This window comes from Calypte anna, chromosome 15 (genome assembly GCF_003957555.1).
Source record: "Calypte anna isolate BGI_N300 chromosome 15, bCalAnn1_v1.p, whole genome shotgun sequence".
NCBI lineage: Eukaryota > Metazoa > Chordata > Aves > Apodiformes > Trochilidae > Calypte > Calypte anna.
The window spans coordinates 3,733,067-3,744,770 of record NC_044261.1 but is presented as its reverse complement, the minus strand read 5'-3'; the positions used below and the strand labels follow the sequence as shown (position 1 = coordinate 3,744,770).

The window sequence follows — 11,704 nt, the reverse complement described above, 5'->3', positions numbered from 1 at the left end:
GATTTCAGAGGCTCAAAGCAGTTTCCAGGACTCTCTATTTGCATGCCACTCAGATCTGCACATGTAACTTTCCAGCACTGTAAACCTGAAGTTATCAACAGGCAATAAAAATGAAGAGGGATTCACATTACCAAGTGACAGCCCTGAGGCATCAAGACTTTCTAGATTAAAAAGACCAGAGGTAGATACACTGTGGTAACACTACCTTCTCCTTCTAGTCAAGCATCTGGGTGCTACCAGTTTGCCAGAACCCTCCCTGAAACATTTGACCACTCCTGACCAACTACTCTCTACTCTTCCTTTGCAGACTGAGGAATTCAGCTGCCTGCTTTCATGCCACTGATATTTTGACACAGCCATGTCAGTCTAAGTGGTTTGCTTGGAAAACAGGGTTTGGAAGAGGGACTCAAGAAGCTTGAGCCCTGCCACAGCCACCTTTCCAGTGCAAGCACCCACTCACCTCTCCTCCTCACTGGATCTCCACAAGCTGCCACTGTCCAGCATTTCTGAAACTCTGAAGTATAAATCAGAAGTGTAAATACATCTACTTTGTTTGTAACTATACTTTGCAAAAAGCTATGCAACATCTGACATTCGCATGAGATTAAATTAGATCCATTAACAAAGCTTTTTACAGTGCTTCCAGCAGCATAAAGGATTCAAAGAAACAGCCTCAAGGCATTGTGTATGTTCTTAATATATCCGTGCTTCTGAACTATCTTTAATTAATGAAATATCCCAAAATAACTTATTAATAAGGATCTGTGGGCTTTGTAAACTCCAGACATTTTGCATGAATTAAAGAACAATATAATGAAGCTTTAATGAATACAAAGTCAGTTAATGTAAAATTTATATGTAGTGTGCCAGAGGGGAAGGAATTTAAAAGCACTTTTAATTGTGGGTTATTGGCAGCTGGATAGCTCATTTTTACACTTTCCTGATGGATGTTTGGTATTTATATGATCATGTTTATCCCAGCCAGCAAGGTATATTGTCTGGCTTGGTACAGTTCAGCAAGTCAAAGAGAACCCACTCCTTTCAAGCCTCATTTGCTGATGAGACATTTCTGCATCCTGCAGTCAAGGTGCAGCTGGTGGTCCACAGTGTCTGTGATTCAGTCAGAGCCCACCTCAGAGGGGCTGTTATTCAGCTGCATTTAGAGAGTTTCACTCTGACTGAGTTATTGCCAGCAATATTTGACATATTCTGCATCAGCCTTCAGCTTGCTGGAGCAAGAGCTGAGGTCTATGACAGGGTGGAGGAAATAGAAACTTTTTTACTAGCTGCAGCTAAACTTGAGCATCTAGATTTTGTCTTAAGTAATGGAGCACACCCCTTTCTCTGCACAGATTTCTCCCTTTCAGCAAAATTAACATATTGCAACCTACAGCTTCTTCCTGCACTGGCAGAAGGCACATTTTCATTGTGTTTTCATCCACTCCTGTTCACCTGTGACCTTCTCAATGAGCCAACCACCCATATGTAACCAGCAGCAATGTTTTACTTGTCCTGGGTTCTGCAAAAGAAAGCAGGATTAAGCTTTAACAGAAATGATTTTGAGAACAATGATTTTGTAGTGGGTGGACTTGGATAAAAGCCACTAAAATCTGCAAAAAAATTAAGCTAAGAATTATTTCATGACATCCAAGCAGAAGGGAAGTAAAAGTGAGACATTAACAGAGCAAAACTTTATATAAATATATATTATATTTGTTTAAAGAATCAATTTATTTTAATTAACTCTTTAGCAATGCTGAAAGCATTCAACACAATTGTAAGGACATCCATGATTTTAATGCATTAAATATTTAACCCACAAAATTCAAATAGTGCAGGAGACACTGAATGCCAGAGTTTTGGTACAACTACTCCAATTCTATTTTATGAAAAACAAAACTATGTTTTAGTGCTTCCATTTCACCATTTTAGTATGCTCATTACAGTATTTTTCCCTTTATAAACTGGAAGGATACAGAGCTAGAAAACATTTTAGTCTTTCACTTTCAATATGACATTTAGTAAAAAAGTTACAAAAACATCAGCTTTTAATAAATGAACACACTGGAATTCTTCAGCTAATATTACACTGGATTGTAGCCTTACAGCCAGGAAAGAACTTCAAAACAAGGAGCAAAATGCTGTATTCAACTGCAATGATGTTAATCCAGAGTAATGACAGTAAATTCCATGGAAATAACCTGGAGCTACACCAGGGAAAAGGAGGAGCTGATTGCTCCCTCTCCTTCTGAGCCTCCAGATGTCTGTCAACTAAAAGCTCAAAACAAAAGGAAGGTTACATTGCAAAATAAAGCAGCAATTACCTTCAAGGGTACCATGAGATATTTCAAGACTTAAATTGATCTGAGTCAAGTCAAATGGGTTTAGTGCATTATGATTTGGCTTTATAAAAACACTTAAATGCACACTACATATATAACACTTTCATGCTTTGCAGTCAAGTAGTTAAAATCACTATATTCCTTTCCAGGTGACTGAAACACATGGACTGAAAAAAAAAAATTGCTAAAAATCTAGCTTAAAAAAAAGAAAGCAATTATTTCATGAAAGAAATATTCTATTTGCAACTTTAACTTATGCTACTGGTGCTCCACTTTGATGGGCTGCTGATGTAAATCTAAACAGAAAAGATGCACTCATATATATTTATATATATGTATATATACACATTAAAAAAAAAAAAAAAACAACAAAATCAAAACAGGCAGGTTTCTCCTTCCAGGCTGGAAAAAAACTCCAAGATACATGGCATATTTAACCAATAAAAGGGAGCTAAGCTTTACCCAAGCCGTTCATAATGCACTTAATGAAACAGTTCTGGTATTAAATAGAGCTTTTTCTTTACATACAATATTGGTATATACAAAAACAAACAGAACAGACAGATGCAAAAGTAAAACCCCAACCAAGTGACTTCAGAAGTTCTGAAGCTCAGGAATATTTTGGTACAGGTCCAAAGTCTCTGGGTTTGAGAAAGCTCCCCGCTGCTCAACTTGTTTCCCTGCAATTATTTGCTTCACAGCTACTTCCACTTTTTTCCCATTTATTGTATACTGAAAAACAAAACCAGCAATGGTAAAATTACTGTTCATGTAGTAGCTCTGTGGAAACATTCATTATCAGCCCCCCCAACCCCAGAACTCCATCAAAATTTAGCAAAATGTCTTCCCTTCTCTGTTTACTTGAGGCACTAGAATCAATTCTTTGAATTCCACTTAGTTTTTAAGTGATTTTAAGAAGAGTTTGTGGTTTTTAGCTTATTTTTTGTTTAGTGATACTGTGAGAACATGATCAAGCTTCAACTTAAACAAGAGAAACCGATCAGAATCATGGTATAAACACTTAAAATCTTCCATGCTTCATGTTCTGACACATCCATTTTCCCAACAATATATAATTTTTAAAGTGTAGGCTCAAAATCCAAATCCATTGGACTTTGGAAGAAGAAAACCATGACTATTCCTATCTGAAATGGAGAGTCCTTTTCTAATAGAATGAAGTAAAACACTGAGCTTAAATGCCCCTCAACACTAAAATATTTCAAAGCCAAGCATAACAAAGGCTTCTTCTCAACATAAAAGTCACAAATTTATTATACTGGGTAACTAAAAGCAAGGATATTATGGACAACAAACCCCCTAATCCTTTTCTTGGGATCAGACCACTGATTTCTGACTAGTTCAGTTCAGTAAGGAGAATTTACACCAATGTTAACAGGAACTCTGCCAAGGAACATTTTAGAAGCTGATCTCTGCTTCCACAGGCACCAAGGCCACTCCTGACTGAGGAACCCATCTTGTTCCTGGCCTCCATTCAGGAACCCCTGAACTCCAGGCACCACCATTTTTCATTAGCAATCTTCTTGAGGCAGGCTAAATAATCCTTAACACAATACATTCTTGCAATATCCATCCTGATACCACTTCAAACTGGTCCTTATTGAATGTAAAGTCACATGTAATCCTAAATCTCCTGAACCATCCTAACCAACAACTCTTCCTCCTCAATGCTTAGCACTTCATTTTCACAAGTGTGCAGCAAACACAGCACCTCAGTGGCCTCCAAGGGAACTGCCCCCTCTAAGAAGACCAGGCAGATTGTTAAAAGCAATTTTTTTTTTTACTTTAATCACTAAATCACCTTGTGAATTATAACCGGAATAATTATTTCTGGTCAAGACAGGTCTAGTAAGATTCATATTAGTAGGTTGCAGTATGATTTTGCCACCTGGATACCTCATTAAAACCATGCTTTGTATTACTGACATCCTAACTAGTTCAGAACAGCAATACTATTTCTACCAGTATAATGTGTCAGTACAGTCAGCATTAGATTGTCTTTTCAGGTGAGGATTCAAATAAATTTCTATAACCTGCAGAATACAAAGAGGTCTCCCTTCTAAGCAAAACTTGAAAAGAAAGAAGGGAGACAGCTTTGATCACTGTACCCTGGCATATTTACCTGAAAGGTAATTAAAATTCAATCAATTGTAAATTCAGTCAAAGTGTGAATTAATTAATGATCTAAGTAGGCTTTCCTGAGGGGCAGCCCATCACAAACATCTCACTGCCATCAACTTTGTGCTGCACATTCAGGGGATTTACACACTTTGCAGGTTTAACACCTCATGCAGAATTTGCAGCCCAGAAAATCTAGCCCTCAGCATTTAACAGGTGCAGGGGATTTTACACCCATGCAAAGAAAACATTTTGAGCCAAGAATTATATACCAGCAGTGGCTTGAAATAGAATTAACTCAACAGTTCAGAGCCAGATTTCTGTGTGCACTTTGGAAGCTGCTAGTCCTGAACCCCAGACCTCTTTCAGAGGGGAACCAACACTGGTAGTAAACAGGTATCAGAATATCAAAGTTTCTCAAACCTTTTCTCTACACACTCACATCTGTTCAAATGGACTTGAGACATCTACACTCTGCACCCCTGTGCTGCTGTTGAGGACTATAGAAACAGGAATTCCAACTAAAGAGTTCATACAGAAAAGAAAAACACCTGAATAACAGCTCCAGAAGACTTGAGCATGCAGAACCCTCAGCTATATAGATCTCTCCTTCCACTTCCAGAAGCACAAAGATTTTTAGTTACTGCTACAGCTGAGACAGTGATAGAGCTTCAGTTAAAGTGGCTGAATAAATGTAAAAGTAAAATGGCTTTCAAAAAGAGTTTAATAAATTAGTTCAGTGCTCTCAGCTTTCATAAGAAAGCCATTCAAAAGAGGAAAACAAAAAACAAAATAAGCTTTGGGTTGACAGAAGAGCTAAAGTGAAATTACCTTTTTAATATTTTCCTTTCAAAGGTTTAAGTTTATATTGCTGAGAAAATGCAATACATTTATAAACTGAGAATGGGCATTTTTAGATATTGTTAAAAAACAAAAACATGCTTGGCTGAAGAGGAGATGAAGTGATGTTGCTAGGCAACATAGACAAACTATTTATAAAGCTCACATACACTTTTGAGATGCTAAAATTTCCACGCATGTGGGTTTGAAGAGCAGTGACAACTGCTCCTTAATTACTATTCAAGGTGATAAAGAAAAAAGTAGGCAGCATTTTTCCTGACATACCGGAATGCCTTTGGTTTCTAGGATGAGGCTTGGAACATGCCTGGCAGAAAGTGCTACGCGGATCGCATCACGAATTCTTTTCACCAGATCCTGGCTGAACGTGTGGTTTAATGCCATCTTCAGAAAGAGTATCACCCTCTCCTCACCATCTTTGTTGTACTGAGGGACACAGAGGCTGTCTGAAACCTCCTCAAAGGCTTCAACTGAAAATAAAGGAAGAGGCCTTATTAAGAGTATTACTCTGCAAGAATGGTTTTTTTGTCGTTGCACCAAAAGAAATATTCCCTCCCCTTGAGCTGCAAAAGCAAAGCAGACATCCTGGATATTCTACATTATTCTCATTATTCTGCAATGAGCTTCCCCTCAGGGTTGCCCTGAAATTTTAACTCCTGCTCAGGTGAAAATCCAGGTTTAAAGGTCACGTATATTGAGGCCCAGAACAAAATGAAAAAACTGCTAACTTTTAAGATGGATAAGTCATTCTCTTTGGCTTTCCTCACCATCCTCACTGCTGCATAGAAAGAAAAGAGAAATTAACCAAAAATTTCAGGAAACCAACCAATTTCAAGTCCAAAACCCAGAATTTTACTGTTAGTGCTAACGTGCTCTGTGCTGTCTTTCATTTGAAAAACGGTAACACTTTTATTACTTAATCCTTCAAACACCTTTGTAATGCTTCTATTTCAGATTTAAAGCAACAATATCATTGCTGAAAGAGGTGGAAAGTCAATTTCATACCTATGTTGTAGATTTCAGAGCTTCCAAATCTCACGCCATTTGGATTTAATGTGCCATCACTGAAAATTACACACAAAACAAAAGCAGCATTAAAATGTCATTACAGTTTGATGAAAAGAGAAAAACTGAGGCAATTACCCAAGTCTCTACATTTCATGCAGTGAATATGCAGCCACACTAGAAACAGGATTTTAAAAGAATTTGATTCAAGAAGGCATTTTGCTCGTTAGAATGAGTCAAGATTAATTAACCTCTCCTAGTCCCTCCCCTTTCCAGTAGCCTACAAATACACACACACCACTGACCACAAAAAAGGCCAAGAAACTCTGTAGTACTTTACCATATTACAATCATTTATCCTTACTTTCCATCCTCTTATTGCTGGAACTTGTTTTATAATTAGCAGCCTCATCACTGAGCATGTCTGTCTGTGCCAATACCAGACACACCTTCAAGGCATTCAAATCTATTTAAAAGTTGCTTTTCTGTGATTTTAATACCTGACCTTCTGTAATTGTGCTTGTGATCATTGGCACTGAAGTTTTCTTGTAAAGCAAATCAATGGCAAAATCAAGACAAGAGAAGGTTCTGGATTCACCACCTTGAATGTGCTGCACTCTCAATTCAGACACTAAGATGATCATTATAAACCAGGGAACACAAACCCAAGTCAATACTGTCTTGTGTTCACATACTCAAGAGCAAGACAGAAGTTCAAAATAGGCTCCCTTCCCTGTAATCCAGCTGCTCTGATTAATTTAAGGGCTGACATTCACAATACAGGATTTAACACAACTCATCTAAAGCTAACAGGCATGACAGAATCAGGTATATAAAGCTCTGAGGGGAAGTTTGCAAATTTTAACTTTTGCTCAGAATACTTTCACCAAAAGACTATACCTGCGACCCAGCATGACAATTCCTCCTGTCTTGGGATTGATTTTGCAGTAATCACCATGGGCCCAAACACCTATTAAAGAATGACAAAGGTTAAGCAGCTGATTTCTTAATCCCCCAGGCACAGCAGACACTTGTGTAACTCCTCATGTAACTTAGGAAAATACAGAGCAAGTGGGCTCACCATGGAGGAGGGTGCTACCACCTGACTGGGAAACATCAGGATCCAGAGGGATGTGACAAGGTGCTGGCAGACACCCAGGACACCACAGGGAGCAGTGAATATTTGCTGGTGATTCTGAATCCCTCCAGGTTTTCCTAAGCTCTACCCAGGTCTCCTTTTGCTGCAGCCTGACCCTCCCTGCATCCAGGGAGTCAAGAGATGCAGCCTGGGTGCTGATATCACCCTGCCTGCTAATGCCAGCCCAGCTACTTAGCTGGCACCCGTGCCACCATCATGAGCAAAGGTGACTGCTTCCCCAGTCACCTACTGACACCTGTTTGGGGACAAATGCCAGCCAAGAGAATCCAGCTCATACCCAAGTTTCACCTTTTTTGAGCTCCCTATGAGAAGAAAAGGAAAGCCCCTTGTGGAGACCTCTGACCGGCTGGTGTCACCCCATCCTGCTGTCCCCATCACCCAGACCTGGCAGGAAGCATAGGGCTAGACAGGGTCCCCATGACCCTCCCTGCCATCCCCAGGGCCCAAGGCTCTGGTTTGGGCCATGTGCCACGCTGGCAGGTGGTGGTCACACCAGTTTCCTGCCCTTCCTACCCGTGTGTTCATGTGGCTGTACCCCACCATGCTGCTGGGATGCTCCAGAGGGCACCTGGGGTGAAGCACCAACAGAAATGAAAAGAGGAGCAGCTCACACATTATTAGTATCAAACCCTAGGTTATCTCCTGAATGCTTCTTTGCATGACTATGCAGCATCCTTTAGAAAACAGCTGAATAGCTGCTCTGAACACTGTATTTTGAAGAAACTGCAATAATCTTTCACAAAGGTAACAATATCCCCACCAGTCCATCTTGATTCACTTTTATGATATACAATTCTGTGCAAGAAGCTTCCTGGACTTGCACAATTGGTATCAGTAATTCCCAAGGGACCTTAATGTTCTTATTTGCATTAAAGTACAATCTGATTTGACTTCTCAGAGCTGGAATAACTTTTTTTTTTCCTCCCCTTTAAGATTAATACCACTACAGCAAGCTGCCACAAACAGAAACACAAGCCAGTTCTATTCAGGTTTTTCTAAAGAAAAAAGAAACCTCTATTATTTGCACATGCATGTGCACATAACATTTCCTTACTTAACCATTACAACCTCAAGCCCATTTACAAGGAAAAACAGAAAAGATGGTTCAGACACAACCACAGTGATTTCAGTCTGTCACTTTTTTTTTTTCCATTTGTTGTCAGGCTTACATGCAGACTGCAATTTCCACATTCCCTCAATCTTCCCATATGATTATCTCCTGCTGCACATCCTGACTTCTCTTGTGAATCCTTCTGTATTGCTGCTATTTATAAAATAGCTTCCAGCTCCAAAAAGACACAGCTTGAGGCCCTGCTCCTACAAAAGCCTCTGCCCAGTAGGCAGCAGGGAGTTCAGCATCATTATGCCACGTAAGCAAAACCTCTGGATGAGTAGAGTTCTCCACAATTACTAGGAAGAAAGCCTCTGGCCTGCAGGAGCTGTTCCTTTACTCTTCCCACCACTGGAAAACTGTATGAATGCAGAATATACATGTCTGAGACAGCATATACTTAAACATCATGCTAATGAGGTGGAAGGTCAGCTCTTATCCCTTAGGATTCTCTACTCCAGATAGGTAGGAGCAGTCTGGTAGAGGTGCAGTAGCACTCATTAATGGAGGGTTGTACCCCCACCTTTTCAGCACTTTCATTTCACACTCATGCCAAGCAGTCTACATCTGCACCACAGATCATCAGGGCTGTTACAATCACATCTGCTTAATGAGAGCAGGAATAAAATGGGATTAGAGCTTTCCTGAGATTTTTATTAAACGGATTTGGATCCAAATTTGAAACACAGCAGTAGAAAAGATACTGTGAAACATGCCATAGAGTTCTGACCCTAGAAGTCTAGATTCAAAGCTGCACCTGCCTACCACTGGCAAGAAAACACCTGCACCTTCCCAAGAGCAGCACTACAATCTATATTCTTGGTCAGTTTGAGCAGTGTCCAAAGTCCTTCATTACATACCTGGAAATTTTGAAAAATAAGCCTTTCTGTATTTGCTCCCATTCTCATCATTCCAGAAGTGAGTAGGCTGACAAGGGATAGGCTTGGTACAAACCAGCTCTCCACTTTCACCCCAAACTGGTTTTCCTGTTTACAAAAAAGAGAATATATCCTTCATTTCCCTTCTGTAAACAGAGTACCTGACCAGAGCATCAGAGCTCTACTGTTACACAGTAGATTATTATAACAGAGCATCTACTGTTATTATTTACGTGCCAGATGCTGATGTAGAGATGAGCTGTGACCAGTGGTGTTAACAGCTTGTGTTCAGTTCCTCAAACTCATCCCTATCTGAATCTCAGTAACTTCAGGAGAGTTACACCACAGGATAGGAGCCAGCCTGGCATCCACAGCAACATAAAAAATTAGCACACGTGCCAGAAATTGGAATTTGACCTTGATAAGATTTAGCAGAGCACAGGAAGGAGAAAGGCCTTTTTATACATTGATTATCTTCACTAGACTTCTATATAATCCAGATACAGGTTTTGTAGAACATGTTTCTACACTGAAATCACCTGACATCTGACTGTTTATTCCCCTGATGAATGAAACTTAAGATCACACAACTCCTGTATTTTGTAAGTGTGCATAATATTTTGGATAATAGTTACCTTCATCATTCCATGCTTCTACAGCCATTCCAAGATTTCTGGCTTGAATTTCTCCTTTGTAAACTGGAATTGTAACATTCTGACCCATGAAACATGAAATTATATCTGTTCCACCTACAGTAAAATAAGTACATTTAGAATACACAACATTTTTTGGGAAAAGCAAAACTGAAAACTAGGTAAGAACTCTAGAAAATCAAACTGTCACCTTTGCCAAATGCTTCTGATCCACATTGGTCAGTGTGGAATAAACAGCATTATCTGGAATGTTATGTTACTTAATAGAAGAAGGTTTTTCTCTCTTTATATGGCTTTTAAGATTCTACACCCTTCATGCAGAAATATTAAGGCATAACTTTTCTTCTACCAACAATCTCTTTTTAATCTCATTTAAGAAAACTCCTCTTTATGTATGAGAGAAAATAAAGCAGCCCCAGTTTACAGACTTGGATATTTAAGACAATTAAGAAATTATGTTGCTTGCTTTAACTAGTTTAAAGTACCCAGTCAATATTTACTTAGGTTATTCATCTGTTCTCAGGGGGAAGGAGGGCAACCCTTCAAGTTATCTTAAAAATAGATACTGTCAAAGTGCTTACTTAATAGCAATATTTATAGTCTTTCTAGAACTTCAAAGAAGTAGAATTAAAAGACACAAAGCAATGTTAACTTGAAGCATAGCAAAGCAAGTCTATAATAGCAAACTCAAGGGTCAGTGCTACTTTTTCTAGCACTAGAGTCAGAGGTAACATCAGCAGCAAAACAGTCAGACTTTAAAATCAAACTGAAATGCATTTAAAAGCCCTCTGAAAAAGTCAGTCCTCATAACAAAGCAGAATGAGGAGCTGTGCAGTAGACCTTATGTGAATAGGAGTTGCCTCTGCTAGCACTCCTTACAACAAACTGCACAGCATGGGGGCTTGATATTTCTCTAATTACATAATTTACACAAAATCTGTCTGCAGTGCCAATTACTTGGCACAAAAGAATTGAAATGGGAACGTGGAAAAACCTCTCCAAGAGGTATTTTCTGCTGAAATCAGCTATTTGCAGAACAGTATGTTCTGTAGGTTAATAGACTTTTTTTCTTGATCTCACCCTGCTACCCCTAAGGACAGTCAGTCAAAATAAATGATCCTGCTTAATAAAAGCTAAAACCTAAAACATTCACCATCTCTGAAACATTCCACCTAAAAAGCCTTTGAGTATATAAGCTTCATTATGGCACACTAAATTATGCAGAAAATCTCTGCACTAAAATGACAATTACAGTTTAACTATAACCAAGCCTGAATGATCCAAGGCTTAAGCTTCCCAAATACACAGCAGCAAACTAGCAAGAAGGAAATGCACAGGCAATGACCAGAATTGGTGAGGTGCATGGAGAATAAAAGCTTCACCTGAAATAGATCCCAGAAGGACACTGCTCTTGATGTGTTTGTAGACATACTCATAGCTTTCAGCCTTGAGAGGGGATCCTGTAGACAGGATAGTGTGGAGTGTTTGGAGATTGTGTGTTTCACCTTAGAAAGGAGGAAACCAACAAAATTGGTTAAGGTAGAATTTTCACAAGAGTTTTT

The 11,704-nt window shown here is 39.2% G+C and overlaps 1 protein-coding gene across 2 annotated transcripts in view; it reads right to left on the bottom strand.

The window, feature by feature from the left end:
• Window positions 1-1,715: 1,715 nt before the first annotated feature.
• Window positions 1,716-11,704, bottom strand: part of AACS (acetoacetyl-CoA synthetase) — a 36,246-nt gene continuing 26,257 nt past the window's right edge. Inside the window, exons 12-18 of one of the 2 annotated variants that reach the window (XM_030460651.1) lie at window positions 11,525-11,647; window positions 10,125-10,238; window positions 9,472-9,597; window positions 7,242-7,311; window positions 6,342-6,400; window positions 5,604-5,806; window positions 1,716-3,074 (exon numbers count right to left, since the gene is read on the bottom strand). In XM_030460651.1, the coding sequence (XP_030316511.1) occupies window positions 2,937-3,074; window positions 5,604-5,806; window positions 6,342-6,400; window positions 7,242-7,311; window positions 9,472-9,597; window positions 10,125-10,238; window positions 11,525-11,647 (833 nt within the window). In that variant the 3' untranslated portion in view covers window positions 1,716-2,936. Of the gene's footprint in view, window positions 3,075-5,603; window positions 5,807-6,064; window positions 6,115-6,341; window positions 6,401-7,241; window positions 7,312-9,471; window positions 9,598-10,124; window positions 10,239-11,524; window positions 11,648-11,704 lie in introns of those variants that run through there. The other variant, XM_030460653.1, reaches the window with a different exon arrangement.